Source organism: Marmota flaviventris, chromosome 7, assembly GCF_047511675.1.
Source record: "Marmota flaviventris isolate mMarFla1 chromosome 7, mMarFla1.hap1, whole genome shotgun sequence".
Classification (NCBI taxonomy): Eukaryota; Metazoa; Chordata; class Mammalia; order Rodentia; family Sciuridae; genus Marmota; species Marmota flaviventris.
Window position 1 is genome coordinate 67115784 of NC_092504.1, and position 18873 is coordinate 67134656.

General features: G+C 40.9%; 1 protein-coding gene and 1 pseudogene across 1 annotated transcript in view; one reads left to right on the plus strand and one right to left on the minus strand.

The window, feature by feature from the left end:
* Nucleotides 1-355: 355 nt before the first annotated feature.
* On the minus strand, nucleotides 356-3102 carry LOC114096304 (small ribosomal subunit protein eS27-like; annotated as a pseudogene).
* A 5210-nt stretch (nucleotides 3103-8312) lies between these two features.
* Nucleotides 8313-18873, plus strand: part of Gpat3 (glycerol-3-phosphate acyltransferase 3) — a 60883-nt gene continuing 50322 nt past the window's right edge. The window contains exons 1-3 of the mRNA XM_027939822.3: nucleotides 8313-8353; nucleotides 8645-8941; nucleotides 18592-18658. Coding sequence (XP_027795623.1) covers nucleotides 8801-8941; nucleotides 18592-18658 — 208 coding nt within the window. The 5' untranslated portion in view covers nucleotides 8313-8353; nucleotides 8645-8800. The remainder of the gene's footprint in view (nucleotides 8354-8644; nucleotides 8942-18591; nucleotides 18659-18873) is intronic.

Sequence of the window (18873 nt, forward strand, 5' to 3'; positions counted from 1 at the left end):
AAAGGGCAATTCTGATGAGGGCTGAAAAAAGGAGAAGATGTATAGGTAATGTTTGGATCTTGTTAAACATCACTTGAGTGTTTTGACCAGAACGTTGGTAGAAATATGGGTAGTAAAGGCCATTCTGATGAGGTCTCAGACGGAAATGAGGAATGAAGTATTGGAAACAAGAGGAAAGGCTATCCCTGTCTCAAAGTGGTGATGTCTGAGTTGTATGTTTAACCTTGTGATGAAGTAGGACATCTGGCAGAAGAAATTTCTAAACAAAATGTTTAAAAAGCTATGTGGCAACTTTTTAAAAATATAAAATATGTTTATTGGGTTGCTTTTCCACTCATCTTGATTTGGATTGCTTTTAGTGCTGCTTCCTCCTGAAGGTACATCCTTCTGTAAGCCTTGCTTTTCCTCCTACAGGCAAGGACAGTGGAGCAATCAACACATAAAACTGGTGATTTTTATAGCATCCTGGGCATTTACATCCATAAAATAGGAAGTGGGGCTCTGTACCAGGTACTTCTTGTGTTTCCCCTTCTCTTCTGGAGAGGGATGAAGGAGATCTTTTGTGAGTAGCCTATTCTCTTGGGGAGGTCATCACCTCCAGAAAGGTGAGTGTGGCTACTTTAAAACTGCTTATAAAAAGATAGGAGAGGAACAGATTATTTTAAAATTGAATTTATAATTAAAAAGAAGCAGAGTAGAAATGTTTGGAGTATTCACATTCTGACCTTCTACAGAACAAAAAAGCATGCAGAGCTTTTGATAAAGGGGTTAACACTGGTAGAAGCCAGCCAGGTGCTATTCACAGAGATAATAGGAGAAACACCCAAAGGCATTTCAGAAATCTTGCAGGCAAGCCATGGCTTTGAGGGCAAGGACTGTGGAGGTGGACTAAATTGACTTCTGTTCATTATAAATTACTGAGTCTGGGCTAGCATGGCAGTACATTCCTATAATCCCAGCTACTTGGAAGGCTTGTTTCTGAAACCTCAGTACTTGTCCTTGATGCTAATCCAATAATGAGGACACAGTTTTGAGAAAAAGGGGAAAAACAGGTTTATTTCTTTGCTAGCAAAGGAGAAACACAGCGAACTCCTGTCCCAGAGGCTATGATTCTGCCCATCAGAATAGGGAACTTTTAAAGAGATGATTCAAAGGCTATATCCCACCTGTTCTCTGTCTGGAGCTGTAATTCACTTGTTAATTTGAGAGGTAATCATTTCTGTGATCTTCTGGTACCATCCCCAGAGTCCAAATTACTTCTGTCCTATGGTGTGTGTGTACTCAAAGACAGATAAATCTGTCTAAAATGGGGGGAAAAGATAATCCTGTTTCCCCTGAGATTAGGGAGGGAAAGAGATTACGTAGGAGCTGGGAGAGAGGAAGAGAAAGAAACATGTTCACCTGAGGCCCTCAGGTTTATGACTGCTGATTTACATGTAACCAGTGTATAAATGGGTTGGGGAGAGGAGAGCCTGGGCTTTCTGGTCAGAATCTTCCCTTTCCCCATGCATATGCACTTTGTCAAACTGTATACTCACCCCTTTGAGACATTCCATTCAATTGAGGAGGTGTGTACTAAGTATGTCAATGTATGTAAGTTTGCTCTTGGATAAAAATTATTCTCACCACTAGTTCTCAATACTACTTTGAAACTTTTTTTCCCCTTGATGATGTCGGGGATTGAACCCAGGGCCTCATACATGGTAAATATGTGCTCTACCACTGAGCTATACCCTCAGCCTCTCATTACTACTTTGGAAACTTGACACAATAGATTCAGACATCAGATCTTATGCCAGTGGTTCCAATAGGACTGTAGATTAGAATCTGTGAGGTCACATTCTAGATCCAAGGGTGAGGCTCTAAGCCCACCCATGAGGAAAAATTGGATGTGTCATAATTATTCTTGAAAAATTCCCTAGGAATTCTCTGTCATGGAGACCATCAGACCACCTCCCACCAGGTCAGTTTATCTTCCAATGATAGAATAGATTCATTGTTTCTTGGACTGATCACAGAGGAAATAGTTGCCTGACTTTTAGGGATGAATAGTTTGAAAACACACATGATAGCTTTAAACACTAGACTCACACTCAGTGGAGGAAATGTTCACATTTTGAGAGAATCCCAGGAACTGAAACCTTCAGAAAGAAAAGCAGATTTAGGTTCCCCATCTCAAAATGCGAGCTCAAGGAAATGGTTGCTATTTTAATTCTTACTCTTTCCATTTTTTTGTCATATAATTTAATTTTCTTACATTAAATAAGGCATGGGTCATGATATCTGAGGTACTGGGCAATTCCATATATACAATATGCCCACAGGTACTATTTTTGTTGTTGTTGGACACATATATTTGTCCTTTGGTATCCACAGGGGATTTCATTCCAGGACCCCTGAGGATACCCAAATCTATGGATGCTCTAGTACCTTATATAAAATGAAATAGAATTTATATATATTTTAAATTTATATATACTTTAAATAATTTGTAGACTAATTATAATACCTTAAACAATGTAAATGATATGTAAATAGTTGTTATACTGTATTGTTTAGGGAATAATGATGAAAAAGTCTGAATATGTTCAGAACAGACACAATTTTTTGGTGGGACATTTTCCATCTGGTTGGCTCAACATGCAGATGTGGAGGCTGACTATAGTTTTACATAGGTGAGTAATTCTCTAAGTATGGCCTAGGGATTCCTGGAGGTCCTTCAGAACTTTCAAGGGGTCCACAAAGTCAAAACCATCTTTTAAATAATACTACTTTTTATACTTTTTTTCTCTGACACTTATAATTAATGATCTTTTTTGATGTTAGACCAGTCAGGCCACAGTTGCTAATTATTGAATCAAATACCAATCTAGGTGTTGCTGTGAGATTGTTTTGTAGATACATTGACTCTTGGAGACCCCAAATGTTATCTTGGCTCACAGAGAAAGTAGGAGCTTATGGAGGTCAGGTGATCGATGGACTTTTAGCTCAGCTGCATCTCATATTGCACCTCACAATTCCTTGCACCTGTCCTGTGGTTATTTCTTCAATTCTGGAATGCGTAATTGAAGTGGTTTACTCAGCAACTGGCAGGCCCCCCATGTTGGTTTGCTGACCTGGTGAGTGAGTGAATGAGTAAAAAGGAGACAAGTATATGTGCATATTGGAGGAGGGAGAACTGTGATGTGATCAAAGACCCAGAGAAGAAGAAACCCTAAATAATCCAGGGGAAAGCAAGAAAGGCTTTGTTGGAATGTGTTGGAAGTTATGAAGGGCTCCAGGAGATGTCAACCTAAAATATGCCCCCTGGGCATGCTATTATCTTAATTTCTTTTTCTATAATGTTGAGGATTGAGCTCAGGGCCTTGCACAGGCTAAGCTGTTTTCTTCCACTGAGCAGCACTTCCAGTCCTAATTATTGTCAATTGCAGTTGTTTGGAAATTAGCAGATGCTAGAGGAGGCTTTTCTCTGATGTTTCCTTACTTACCTAAAGACCAGCTCTCTCAAAAGGAAATACAATTGCCTTTTATCCCCTCCTGGTTATTATATTCACCAAGGAAGTTTAAAGGATTAAAACTCATATCACAGAAGAGACTGAAAGTCAAAATATCACACCCAGAACCCAGAGGAACTTTATTCTGAACTGTTGTCTGTTGTTAAGGGTCAGGGAATGAGACCCTTAAAATAGAGTTTTTTTGTTTTTGTTTTTTTTTTTTGGCATGCTGGGCTTCCTTTTTGCAGTACCAGGGATGAAACCCAGGGCTTCGAACATGCCAGATAGACAAACACTTTACTACTGAGCTACATCCCCAGCCTACAGGCATGCTGAGTTTTTGACCTAAAGGAAAACCTTGTACTGCTTCTATCCACCCAAGTATTGGAGAGAATTTCTCTGGAATCCCATTATCTGCATTAAGACCAGACCGCAAAAGGGTACACAACTGTCTTCCCTCTGATCCTTAATTCTCATTGTCCACCAAGAAGACTAAGGGATGGACTTCCCTTTCAAGATGATGTCTATCACTTTGTTTTATTTGAATTCCAAAGAGAATCTTTTTTTGCACCATTAATCACCTTTGCTTCCTCCCTTCCCCTATAGAAAAAGGGCTATATAAGCTGCTGGATGATTCAGGACTAGTGGGTAACCACACTAATTATTTCCCTCTTTTGCATGTTAAGAAATGTGTATGCTGTGTGTCCTATTTAATCTTTGTCCATTTATTCCAGCAAGGCTTCAGAGGGCAGAGGAGAATTTTGCCTTTGATTCTATAGTGTTTTTCAGGTCCATTTAACACTCCTAAAATCATTATTCCTCTAAAATTGCCTACAGCTTATACATCCTTACCCCTGTGAAGAAGGACATAGAAGCTTCTAGATCTCATTGGGTTACTGGGAACTCTCCTTCTTGTGATTCCCTGTGTGTGTATGTGTGTGTGATAAATTTGTGTGCCTTTTCTCCTTTTAAACTGTCTATTGTCTCTTTCCTTCCTTCCTTCTTTCTTTCTTTTTTCATACTGGAGATTGAACCTGGGGAGCTCAACCACTAAGCCATATCCCTAGCATTCCCAGCCTTTAAAAAAAATATTTTATGGGGCTGGAGTTGTGGCTCAGTGGTAGAGCGCTTGCCTAGCATGTGTGAGGCACTGGGTTCGATTCTCAGCACCAGGTAAACAAATTAAATAAACAAAATAAAGTTATAAAAAATATTTTATTTTGAGACAAAGTCTCACTGAATTGCTTAGGGGTCACTAAATTGCTAAAGCTGGCTTTGAACTTGCCATCCTCCTGCCTCAGCCTCCCAAGCTGCTGGGGTTACAGGCATGTGCCACCACATCTGGCTGTTAGTTCATTTTTAAACTCAACAGAGGGGGGAGAAAGAGTTCTTTTGCCCCTAAAAGTGCTTCAAGATCTAACCTAAAGTGGTCCGTATTTGGCATTTTAACTTGTGGCTATTTGGGAGTTATTGCTGACTTTGAAAAAGAGTGTGGCATGAAGTGAAACTGTGCAGGTGCAGAAGGGGTGGAACACAGGCAGAAAGGTAGAGAGGAATGATGCAGGTCTGGATACTGAACAGTTCATTATGGGATGACTAAGCAAATATACAAATCAAGGTCAGTTATCATGAAGGCCCAAGAAAGGTATAAAATGAAATCAGAGGAAAAGAAAGTTCTCATAAAGAGACTGGAGACAAGGAATGCAAAACTTGTCTGGTCAATAAAATACTTCAACAATCTGATTTGCCTCCACATGTTTCAGTTTTGTGCTATAATTTGGATCTTGAATATTCCCCAAGACCCATATGTTGAAGGCTTGGTCCTTGTGGCACTACTGGAAAGTGGTAGAACCTTCAGGAGGTAGGCCTGGTGGAAGGAAGTTAAGAAGTTAGGTTTTTGATGCTGGGGATTGAACCCAGGTGTTCTCTACTGCTAAGCTACACCCCTGTCCCCCTTTTATTTTTTATTTTGAGACAGGATCTCACTAAATTGATGAAGCTGGTCTCAAACTCCTCCTGCCTCAGCCTCCCTAGTCACTGGGATTATAGGCATGCACCACCAGCACCTGGTGGATGCAGCAAAATTTAAATATACAGGCCCTGCGTTTGTGGTGCACACCTGTAATCTCAGTGGATCAGGAGGCTGAGGTAGGAGGACTGTGAGTTCAAAACCAGCCTCAGCAACATAGTGAGGCCCTAAGCAACTCAGCAAGATCCTATCTCTAAATAAAATATAAAAAAAGAGCTGGGGATATGGCTCAGTGGTTAAGCAACTCTGAGTTCAATCCCTGGTACAAAACAAAACAAAACACCAAACAATAGCTCTAATCCCAATAACAACCTCTCCAGGTAGGCATTATTATCCCCGTTTTACAGAGATGGAAAGTATGTTGGGTTGAATTCAGACTTCCAAAAGGTATGTCCAAGCCCTAACTCCTAAATTTATGAATGTGAAACTCTTATTTGAAAAAAAGGGTTTTTGAAGATGTGTAATTAAGTGAAGGATCTTGAGATAGCATCATCCTGGGTTAGGACAGGCCTTAAATCCATGATTTATAAAGATTTTATAAAAGATTTATAAAAATTCATCTTTATAAAAGAAGAGAAGAAGGGCAGGGATGTAGCCAGTCATGTAGGGCTTGCCTAGCATGCCCATGTTCAAGGTCCCTAAGTTCAACCTCCATCTACCCCACACTTTAGGGGGTTCTGGAGGGGGAATGCCATGTGAAGATGGGGGCAGAGACAGAGTTGTGTCAAACTAGGAACTCTGGGAGCCACCAGGAGCTAGAAGAGTCAAGGAAAAATTCTCCTCTAGAGCCTTTGGAGGGAACCTGGTCCTGTGAGTTCACACTTCTGTCCTCCATTAAGTGACTAAATCTGTGGCAATTTGTTAATGCACCTCTAAGAAATAAAACACAGTTTATGCAGGATCCTGACTGCAGGAAGGGAGGGAGGTTCCTATGAATGAAAGGGACATAAGGGGAGGGGCAGGTAAGAATCCTCTCCTTCCTTATCATTGCAAGGATGAGCCTTTGTTACCTTTGGGAGCCAGTTGTAGATCCCTTGCATTTTAGGAGAGAAGGAGAACTTTTGTACTTGACCAGGTCACCTTCTGATCTCTGCATAGAGTTTTACTGTAGACACAGAAATTTCAAAACAAAACCCCAAACCAAAACCGGTTCACAGTGTTGGTTATGAGCAATAAAAATTACACAAGAGCGTGTGCACTCAGTGCCAGCATATGGCTAAGCTGAAACATAAAGTTACCTGTACTGTTTCCTTTGTTGAGTGGACTTTGGTACAGTTATTCATCATTCTTTAGTCATTTTGGTTTGAGGAAATAAAAGAGGGAAAGAATTTTGCCTGAACATAGCATTAAAATGAGCCAATATAATCTTTGAGATTTTATGTAAAATATGAGGTATATGTATATATACACATATACATGGTATGTATATTATGTGGTGTAGTGCGTATATTATGTGGTAATATATAGACACACACATAATCATTTTCAGCAGGTACCAGACAGCTCTGACAGTTGTGTTTTCCTTGTTTCTGTACCCTGGCAGATGATAGCTGTTTAATTTTGAGAAACCAAGCTCCTGCCACTTTTTCAATCATAACTTGATTTCCCTCCCTTCTCAGTAGCAGAGAGTCTGTGACACCTATCTGGCAGGAGGCACAGAGGACATTTACATTCTTTGCAGAGGCGCTTATCATTCCCTGGCTCTGCACTTCTTCTACACTCTTGGCAGGATCAGTTTTTTTTTTTTTCCTTACAATATTTGTAAGAAGAGAAGAAGGGCAGGGATGTAGCCAGTCATGTAGTGCTTGCCTAGCATGCCCATGTTCAAGGCCCCTAAGTTCAACCTCCAACTAACCCGCACTTTAGGGGGTGGGGGTGGGGGAAGGCCATGTGAAGATGGAGGCAGAGACAGTATTAACACTGTCTCAATTCAGTTTGCTGGTCCTCACAGCTTTTCCACCTTAAAACAACACCCTAATGTTACCCGTAAAAGATTTTGTCCCATTAAGAGAGTTAGATCTGATTTCAGTGGTAATCTGTCCCCTGGGCAGCTTGATTTCTTAGGTACTACGGTAGTGTTCAATATGCCTTCTCATGCTCCTTCTTAAAACCAGTTGGACTGCAGGGGAGTAAATACCATAGCAGTGCGGGGACGGAACCCCGAGGAGACTCTTGTCAGCTTGGTGGAGGCTGGCTCCTGCCTGGCATTTTCTGCAGCGTCGGTGGTGGATGGGTGGGAAGGAAGGTGGGTTGGAATCTTCCCCACGGAGGGAGTGACAGATACTCAGCCGTGGGTGGGGTTTCTGTGCTCCGGAGCAGGCAGCGGAATTAGGCGACTCAAGGAGAAAGCTTTCTACTCTTCGGTTAAGCAAGATTTAGCCCCTTAACTCTGTAGGGAGGGACACGTAAAAGGAGGTGGTGGGGCAAACCCAGAAGCGGCATGTGTGGCTGCTCATCCATACGCTGCCTTTTCCTCTCCTTGCAAACCCTTCCCAAGAGGTCGTTTTACACGAACCCAGACAAGACCTTCGCAAGCGTCCGGGATAGTCAATAGTAGGTTCTGTGTTACAGATGGAAACTCTCCTCCAGAAAGGACCTTTGCTGAGAGCGCTGGGGGAGGTGGGGCGCGGGCAAGGAGGGAGGCAGCCCTGGAGGCTGCGGCGCTGGGAGCTCATCCTGCCAGGGAGCTCCCCGTTGGGTGGCAGAGGAGGTGGGGCTAGGGCAGCGTGCAGAAATAGGGCTCAGGACGCCCGAGCGTAGCCAGGCTCCAGCCAGCTTGTGTGCAGAGGTGTAGGTCGCCCGCAGGGATCCTCGCTCTGGGAGGGCCTCGGTGAGTCACCGCTGAGTTGTCGCAATCGCAACATAGAGGAAATCAGGCACGGGGTGGGGCGCGTTCCTGGCTGCACTCGTGTGCTCTGACCGCACGGCGGTGTCGCTTAGCTAGCCCCAGCTCTCGTCTTCCAGCCTGCGCTACCCGGGTCTGCGCTTGCTACCCGTGGCTTCAGGGTTCGCCCCGGCCTTTAGTGGAGAGTGAACCAGTCGGGACAAGGAGGAGCCGAGGAGGAAGGAAATTACCGACGTTCTCAAAGTTTTTTTTTTCCTTCCTCTCTTTGTCCCGCAGAGGTGAGTGGCAGGAGGCGGCAGCGCTGACCCACCGGAGCCCAGCTCAGGGTTCTGTGCTCTGCTCCCGGAGCTCTGGCCCAACTGCCCGGGGACAAGGACAGCTGTCGCGCCCGAACCTCCTCTGCAGACCTCTTCCGAGTGGGTGCGCTGAGCAATGGAAGGCGCAGACCTGGCAGGGAAGATCCTGTCCACCTGGCTGACGCTGGTGCTGGGCCTCATCCTGCTGCCTTCGGCCTTCGGAGTGTCTCTGGGCATCTCCGAGATCTACATGAAGATCCTGGTGAAAACTTTAGAGGTGAGTGCCAGGAAGGATGCTGTGGCCTCACTGCTCTGAAGACTCTAGAGGGGACCCGGGGCTGTGGGGACTGAGCTTAGGGCTATGAAAGCCAGAGCCAAAATGACTCAGGGTCCAGTCCCCAAGGCCAGTAGTCGGAAATTGTATATTTTCTTTTTGGTCCTTAGCAGCGTGGAAAACAGTATCTTTGCATCTTCTGCAGAGCTGGAGGAATTCAGGCTGAGATCACTGGACCATCTTATTTTCCCCCTGCTTGAAGATAGAAACACTTTACCTCAGTTCTATCAGTTATTATTTCACAGATTAGAATAACCATGGGGCAGTCTTTTGTATCAGTGAATTTGTTTATGGATATTATTCTGTGCGGCTCTCGCTTCACTCTCAGTTTTTACAGCCTAGTTCCAGAGGTCCTTTGGTGCGCAAAGATATCTTGTCCACAAAGACATTGTGTTCTACTTTATTTCCAAGATAAGAAACCAATTGCTGGATGGCAGAAAGAAATCTGATTTTATTTCCGTGGAGTCATGGAAATTTTATCTAACCAATAGCACTTGAAATGCCATTGCAAAGGTCTATTCTTTGACCTCAGTTCTGCCTACCTAAGGTTTTGTTTCCAAATTTTGCAGAGAAAGGTGTTAGATACACGTGAGTCCAGTAGGGAATAACAGCAGATTACCCTTATTCAGGGATTTTTTGAGTTTCAAGGGTCTTATCAGGTAGGGAGGACAGGTATATCCACTTTTACAGATAAGGGAACCGAGACTCAGAGTTCAGTGGTTTGTCTGAACTAAGTATTGAAAACAGGAGTCTTAACTGAAGAGAGGCCCTGTAGGCTGTTCAGGTTTGTTTACATTTGGTACCAAAAACCTATTCCGTTTTTTTTTTTTTTTCAATAACTTGTATTGAACCCAGGGCCTGCATACTAAGCAAGTACTCTACTACTGAGCTACATCCCTAGTCTCCCAGCTCTGTTTTTCTATATGTGACCTTAGGAAGTCACATACATCTTGTACGTTGTTTAACTCACCTATAAAATAGGAGTAAAAATTGTACCTATTTTGGTACTGTTGCTTTAATGAGTTAAAATATGTCAAGCCCTTAGAAATGTGTCTGCATGTGTTCATTGCTATGTATGTGTGTTGTTATTAAAACAATAATATGATTACTTAGATTCTGTCATCTTTGTTTCTCTAGCTTCTACATTACCTTATAATACGTGTTCCCATTTTTCTGTCCACTGGTAGGACATGGCTTTATTGCTCTTCTTCCTCAGTAAGGATGTGACTCCCAGATATACTATATAACCCATGGGACAGTGACTTATGCCTGTTAATATTCTGTTTTACTCCAGGTTTTGGTCAAACTTTCTCTTTATGGCTATTTCTTTGCTGAGCCCTTAAAGTTATATTTGATTACTCATGTCCAGTCCTCATATTTTTATTTACTTATATATTTAGCAGTACTGGGGATTGAGCTCAGAGGCGCTCTATACCACTGACCCTCACCCTTGGACCTTTTTATTTTTGAGACAGGGCCTCACTAAATAGCCAAGGCTGGCCTGGAACTTTAGATCTTCCTGCCACAGCCTTGCAAGTTGCTGTGATTATAGGTGTGGGCTGCTGGCCTGGCAGCCCTCAATGGTTTTGAAGTTCTACTTTTTCTACTTGGGAGACATTTCTCATTATTGAGCTTTTCTCATTGCCATTACATTCTGAGTGTGGTTGCACTATGCCATGATTTTCCTGGCTGCTTCTTTCTGTTAGAACTTCTTCAGAATTCTCTCCCCACAGAGGATACTCCTTTTCAGCTGTTATTCCCTCATCTTCAGCACTCCAGAATGATTGAACTCTTCTCTTGTACAACAATATCATTTGGAACTCATACCCCAAGTGGGAACTGAGTGAAGGTTTATCATACATGCTGGCTTCCAGTTGCTTACTCCTGTCTATTTTACCTTTGTGTTTTAGGGAATGCTTAAGAGATATCTAAGGGCGAGGCCAGCTACTTGTTCTTAGCTAGGCAAATTTACTATCTTGATGGAATTTTCTCCAATCCAGGGTCTGGCTTTCAGTTTGCGGAGGCCTTGAGTTTTAAGGGAGTGGGGTGGGGTGGGGTGGGTACCAAGGATGGAACTCAGGGCCACTCGACCACTGAGCCACATCCTCAACCCTATTTTGTGTTTTATTTAGAGACAGGGTCTCACTGAGTTGCTTAGTCACCTCCCTTTCCTGATGCTGGCTTTGAACTCTCCATCCTCCTGTCTCAGCCCCCGGAGCCGATGGGATTACAGATGTGCACCACCATGCTTGGCCTGAGTTTTGATATTTGTCTCTCTGGAGTTGAGAAGACTCTCAGAGATGAACTCCTTGACAACCAAGAACTTTAGTTTTTTCCAGAATGCCAATTTTCTATTCTAGAGTGAGATACACCAAGTAGCTTGGAAACCAGGTAGGTGGCACCACAAGAAACAACCTTTGTTACTAACACCAACTTATTAGGCCAGAGGGATGCTTGGAATTGAACAGAAATTCCTTTTGTAAGTCCACTGATTTGCTGGATATGCTGCCTGAAGCTCCAATGTTGGGGAGCAGTAGGGCTCATTAGGGAAGAGAGGTATGATAGTGATTTCTGCTTCAGGCTCAGAAAGGAAAATAGCAACCCTGGATTTTCCATCCTTTACCTAGAATAGTGTTAGATATTTCAGAGACATTTCTGTTAGGCTGGGGTTAGTATAGTGGATTGCTTTTCCCCACTGTAGGAATAATTCCTTTAAAAATTGTGCCAATTGCTAGCATTAGAACATTATGAGTCCTGGACAATATGCTGCCTTTTTGTAGATTCCACTCAAGACCCAGCCCTTCTGTCACTCATTATTGCTTAGTAAGTTCTCAATTAATTTGATTCTTGTTTTTGTCCCCATCTTTACATTCCAGTCCCAAAAATATTCTTTGGGCTTTTTTGATCAGAATTGGATAGTTCTCTACTCAGCATTATAAGAGAATAAAATTATGGCATTTGAAGATAAATGGATGGAGTTGGAGAATATCATGTGAAGTGAAGTTAGCCAGTCCCAAAAAACCAAAGGCCAAATGTTCTCTCTGATAAGTGGATGCTGATCCATAATGGGGGGGGGGCATGGAAAAAACAAGGAACTTTAGTGGGGCAAATGGGGGGTATGGGGGCAGGAAAGATGGTGGAATGAGATGGACATCATTACCCTAGGTACATGTGTGACTGCACATATGGTGTGATGCTATATCATATACAACCAGAGAAATGAAGTTGAGCTGCAATTGTGTACAATGAATCAAAATGCATTCTGTTGTCATATATATCCAATTAAAATAAATAAATTAATTAATTAAAGAAAGAATTGGATAGTTCTCAAGTTTATTGGTTATAATTTACATACTATTTAAAAAGTTCATTTAGTTTTGTCCATATGTATTTACTTCTAGAAATTTAATTAGTAGTGGAGTGTTTTTTATATGACCTTCAACTCAAATTCTGTAGGTTGAATTGTATGTGGAGAACATTCTGAATGTGAAGGTATCCACTGAGCTATATGACTCTTTTCTGACCCCTTCTTAGTTTGCCAATTCATTTAATGTCATTTATTGAGCACCTGCTGCATGCTGCCTTCTGCATTGCTGGTTGTCTCTAGATGTGTGTATAAGTCTCTGACATGGCAAACTATTTGAGGACAAGGCTTGAATGCTTGGCTTAGTATGAGTTTAAAGAGTCCTTAACCAATGATTTCCAAGGGATATATAATAATTTATTAGTCAATATATGTCAATACAATAACTTTATATTGGGGAAAATTCTTTTATTTATTTATTTTTCTGGGTACTGGGGATCAAACTTGGGGCACTTGACCACTGAGCCACATCCCCAACCCTATTTTGTATTTTATTTAGAAACAGGGTTTCACTGAGTTGCTTAGTGCCTCACTTTTTGCTGAGGCTAGCTTTGAACTCACGATCCTCCTGCTCAGCCTCCCAGCTACTGGGATTACAGGTGTGCTCCACCACACCCAGCAGGGGGAAATTATTTTAGGAATAAGAACTGTGAAAAGTAAAACTTTTATCTGAGGGGATGTGTAGAGGGAAATTGATCCAGATGGTAGTGTGTATGTGTCAGAGTCTGTGGAAGGGTGAGTGTGAAGTTGTATTTATTTAACAGGAGCACGGATTAAACATTGAAATGTGCTGCTCTCAACCGTGAAAGTAAATTGTAAGGTTAATGATTGGGGTGAGAGTGGGGATGGATTGCTACGCATTGACTTAAGGTTCATGTTTAGAGAGAAATAAAGAATGGAAAGAGAATATAGAGTTGATAGAAAGGGAATGATACATACGATCTAAATTATCTAATCAGATATACAGGCAATGGACATACAATAGGACTAATTTTTCTTCGTGTGTGTGTGTGTGTGTGTGTGTCTGGTGCTGGGGATTGAACCCAGGCCCTTGTGCTTGCTAGGTAAGCACTCTAGCATTGAGCTACACCCCTAGCCTTCTTTTTCATTTGGTTTTGAGACAGGGTCTTGCAAAGTTGCCTAAGCTAGTCTCAAACTTGAAATCCTCCCACCTCAGTCTCCCAAGTGGCTGGGATTGCAAGTTTGTGCTACTGTGTTCAGCTTTTCTCCATTTTTCAGGAATAAGATGGAAGTATGAATGAGTTGCTCCAAATTTCTGACTTTGTGGCCTTAGGTCACTTAACATCTCAAGCTTAGTTTGTACATGTGTATGGACAAATATGATGGATTGGATTATTCTGCAAATTAAAGGAGAATAAATTAAAGCATTTGATATACAGTAGATGCTGAAAATTTCATGGAGTTTGGATGAGGACATTCTTTGATACTGTTTTAATTCATCTAAAATTAATTAATTATGTACCTATATGAAGCTAAGATTTAATGTATCTTCAGATCTTTGGTGAGTCAACATGTACTCAGAGCAGATTATTCCTTTTTTTTGTATATTATTTTTACTCTCTCCTCTCTCCACCAATTAGTTCTACATTTAAAAAAATTATACCTGAAATTGTAGATAGACACAATATCTTTATTAATTTTTTTATGGTGCTGAGGATTAAACCCAGTCCCTCACATATTCTTGGCAAGTACTTTACCACTGAGCTATATACCCCAGCCCTCTCCATCTTTTTTCTTTTCTTTTTTTTTGGGGGGGGGGTGAGTGGGTACTGGGAATTGAACTCAGGCACTCAACAACTGAGTCACATCCCCAGCCCTATTTTGTGTTTTATTTAGAGACAGGGTCTCACTGAGTTGCTTAGCAACTCACTTTTTCTGAGGCTGGCTTTGAACTCAAGATACTTCTGCCTCAGCCTCCCAAGCCACTGGGTTTACAGGTATATGCCACTGATCGCGGCTTCTCCGTCTTTTTAAAAAGGCATGTCAAGCTGGGCACAGTGGTACACAGCTGTCATCCCAATGACTCTAGAGCTTGAGGCAGGAGGATTACAAGTTGTGGGCCAGCCTCATAACTTATTAAAACCCTCAGGACTTTAGTGAGATCCAGTCTCAAGCCTAAATGTAAAAGGGGCTGGGAATGTAGCTCAGTGAATTGTTAAAGTTTCCTTGGGTTCAATCTTTAATATTGGGGGTGAAAAAAAAGTACATCAATAATTATCAGATGTTTATTAACACCTGTATAATAGATATTATATCTGATGTTGGAACTTAATAAATGTGCTAGAAGGCCCCGATGTTGATGATAGAAAGTAATATTAAATAAAAGCTGGCCAAGTATTGTGCTTTGCATTTATCTTAATTCCACACAACTCTATCATTACTCTCACTGATAGATCTGAAGGTGGAGGTTCAGAGAGAAAATATGTCTGGGCAGCAACATACAGCTGACAGTGACAGAATGGGATTTTAATTTGGAGGCTGCATTCTTAGTCTATCAAGATGACAGCCTCTGTCAAGAAACTTTCATTTGGCTATAGATGGCAGCCAGCTGTTACTTGAGTGAGCTTCATAATTTGAATTTTTATTCAATTTTATGCACTTTTTTTCTTCCTTTTCCATATCTTTAGTCAATCCCTAAATGTCTTGATAGTTGAAAAATTGGAAGTTGTAATTGTCTAGGTGACAGTGTCACAATATTGCAAGCTTTGGGCTTAAGTTTTAAAGTTAGACTTGAAACTGCTTCTTACTGGTGAATTTTGGATAGCTGCCATTTTTCTCTTAGAAAGTGTGGAAATTAATTGGAGAGAAAGCCTGATTGATAAGTGTCTTAGCTTTCCTTGGGGTGAGACTGAGGTGGGGAACAATAAAGGGTGTTGTTAGATGCCACTTCTTACCTTCAGAAACCTCTTGCCTACAGAGCTGCCTTCTCCTGAAGCTTGGAGGTAGATTTGTTCTGAGATCCTTTAGAAGAGATTCAGAACCTCTAGTAGAGATATTCTGCCTTTATATTTGGGCTTACTCAATTGGTGGAAGAAGCTGGCATGGTGAAAGAAAAATAGGTATCTATTGGGAGACACACTGATAGTTTGAGAAAAAACTGGTCATCTTTGGTAACTTAATAAGGTGTGGGGTGTGGGGAGGAAGAGGAAGCCATTGCTATTCTTTATGGCCTACTATGGCAACAGATATATTGCTCCTTTAATTTTCACAACCACCCTTGGTATTGTCCCCATTTTAGGGATGATGAAATGGATGCTCCAAGGTTAAAGGCTCTTCTCTGAAATAGCTGGAGCCAAGAAATGACAGGACTAAAATTCCAGCATATAGCTGGCTGGCTGCAAAGCACAGGCAGGATTTTACTTTCACTGGAGAGTAAACCTATGGAAGAAAATGGTTTTCTAATACAAATTCTTTTTAGCATTAAATAGCTGCTTCTCCAACATAACATTTATGTGTGTGTGTGTGTGTGTTTGTGTATTACCAGGGATTGAATCCAGGAGTGCTGTACCACTGAGCTATAATCTCCAGCCCTTTCATTTTATTTTGAGACAAAGTCTCTCTCAGTTGTCCAGGCTAACCTTGAATTTGTGATCCTTCTTGCCTCGGCCTCCTGAATAGCTGGGATTATAAGAGCCTGGTCTAACATTTGTTTACATTGAGCACAGTCACTGCAGTTCTTTGGCATTCTGAAACTCTTTCTTGCTCTTTAAGGAATGTCACTCAGTGTTTGAAAAATGTCATTGTATAGTTTGCTAGGGCTGACACAACCAAATACCACAGACTGGGTGGCTTAAACAGCACAAATTTATTTTCTCATGGTTCAGGAAACGAAAAGTCCAAGATCAAGGTGTCGGCAGGCATGGTTTTGATCTGGGGCCTCTCCTAGTCTTGCAGGGGTTCACCTTCTCACTATGCCCTCACGTGATCTTTTTTCCGTGCACACACATGCTTGGAATTTCTTTGGCTGTCCAATTTCTTCTTATGACACCAGTCAGATAGGAATATGGCCCACTCTAAGGGCTTCATTTTAACTTCATCATCTCTTAAAGACCTCTCTCAGTCACATTCCGAAGTATGGGGTTCGAGCTTCACCATATGAATTTGGGGGCTATAACTCAGCCCTTAACTGCCACAAAATACCAATATTTTCCATCATATGAGCATGGGGTAATTATTCCAACCTATGGAACTACATTTATATAAAATATAAAATCATCTGCATACAATTAAAAAGTCAGTTCTGAGGTTAATAATGCTGGATTGTAAAAAAGTAAACTATTATAAAAACAATATTCTATTTTATCATATCTTTGGCTTATTTTCAAATGATAATGCGGTCCAAAGCTTTAAGTAAGAAACTATGGAAATTAACCTTTATCTCAGTTGAGAAGAGGTAGGAGTCCAGAGTTTGAGAAACCCTGTGCCAAATCAGCAATATCTAAAATGATGTAGCCAGAATAAGACCAAGTCTAATTGTCATCAGTGACTTGCCACTTGAAGCTGGAAGATCAGGCTTCTATTTATAGGTGTTTCCTGAGCGTGCTGGCATGTGCCTTCTTAGCTTTTTAAGTTGTTGTGCAGGGGTCCTGGTGGTCTGTGCCAGAATCCTTGACCTTTGTACTTATGCTTGGGCTATTTATTCTGTCAGTTATTTTCTAATTTATTTTTTAAAAAAAACTTTCAGTTTCTCTGCTTTACACACCTGTTGAGCCTAGTAATAGGTTTTTGGAAATACTAATAGTAAAGGTTTTTGCCTTTATGGGTACTTATATTCAATTTTACCCCTTCATGGGTACTTATATTCAATTATAATTTTTACATAGCTTTTTGCCTCTTATTTCCCCCCCACTTTGAAATCAAATTGTAATCTTTTAGATGTCATTTGAATTTGCTTTTCTTCTTTTTATTCTGTGTTCTGGGGATTGAACTCACGGCCTTGCTCATGCTAGACAAGAGCTTTACTGCTGAACTATACCACTAGCCCTTAATTGACTATTTTTATTATTTATTTATTTATTCATTTGTGGTACTGGCAATTGAATCTAGAGGGGCTTTACCACTGAGCCACATCCTTACTCCTTTTTAATTTTTTATTTTGAAACAGGTTCTCACTAGTTTGCTGAGGCTAGCCTTAAACTTGCAATCTTCCTGTCTCTGTTAAATGGGACTGTAGGTATATACCACTGCTCCTGGCTAATTGGCTATTTTAAACTAAAAGACAGCATTTGAGGATTCTCTAGAATACTGAGTTGAAAAAATTCCCTTGTGCTTTTTAAACTATGATATTAAAAGGTAAATTTTAGAAATACATAAGAAATGTATAAAGAAAAAAATTAAAAACACATCTCAGTATATTTAAATAAAGTGAGAGTTGTTTTTCCAATTCTTAAATTCTCCTAAGCCTGTAGATCCTTATAATCATAACATTTTTTCCTATGCATCTTAATAGGTCAGTAATTAGGTGGACAGATTGTTTTTTATTTAGTTAGTGATTTCACTTACTCTTTGTAGCTTTCCGAGTCTGTGCTGCTTCTTTCTGTAAGCTGTTTTTTTTTTTTTTTCCTCCCTTTTTCTTTTCTCTTTTTTTAGTACCAAGGATTGAACCTGGGGCACATAACAACTGAGCCACATCCCCAACCCTTTTTACTGTTTATTTTGAGACAGGGTCTTGCTAAGTTGCTCCAAGCCTTGCTAAGTTTCTGAGGCTGGCTTTGAATTTTCAGTTAAGCCCCCTGGATTACAGGCGAGCACCATCATGCCTAGCCTTATTATTATTATGATGATGGTGAACTGGGGATGAACTCAGTGATGCTTTACCAGTGAACTACATCCCTTTTTATTTTGAGGAAGCATCTTGCTAAGTTGCTCAGGGCTTTGTTAAGTTGCTCAGCCTGTCCTTGAACTTATGATCTTCCTATTTAAACCTCCTGAGAAGCCACTGAGCCTGGCTCTGCAAGTTTTTCTGATTCTTCTTTGAACATGTCTTGTACCTGAATGCCTAGTTTATTATGAAAAGAATCATTATACTTTGTGCCCCGTGTTTAGGTCTTTATGCATGTAATGTCAATTAATCTTGACAGCAATCTTATGGGATGGGAATGATAATTCTCATTTTATAATAAGGAAACTGAGGGCTAGAATGAAGGTTTGAGTAGTTTACATTGTGTCTACAGAAGAGTTTACATTAATACTTCTTGTTTTTGAACAGTGGGCCACATTACGAATTGAAAAAGGAGCTGAGAAGGAGTCCGTTCTTAAAAATTCAGCTTCTGTTGGTAAGTCTTTCTTTTCATTATGATCATTAAAATATTCACATTGGGTAGGTTTATATTTTCCCAATTTGAATGTGAAATATACAGAGAGCAGTGCTTTCCTTAGGCCTTGGATTACTTAAAATTCTGTCCTTAATGCAAAACAGCAGATGCCTGAGTTTGGGTTGACTTTATTTAATTTAATTTAATTTATTCTAATTTGTTATATAACTTTTTAT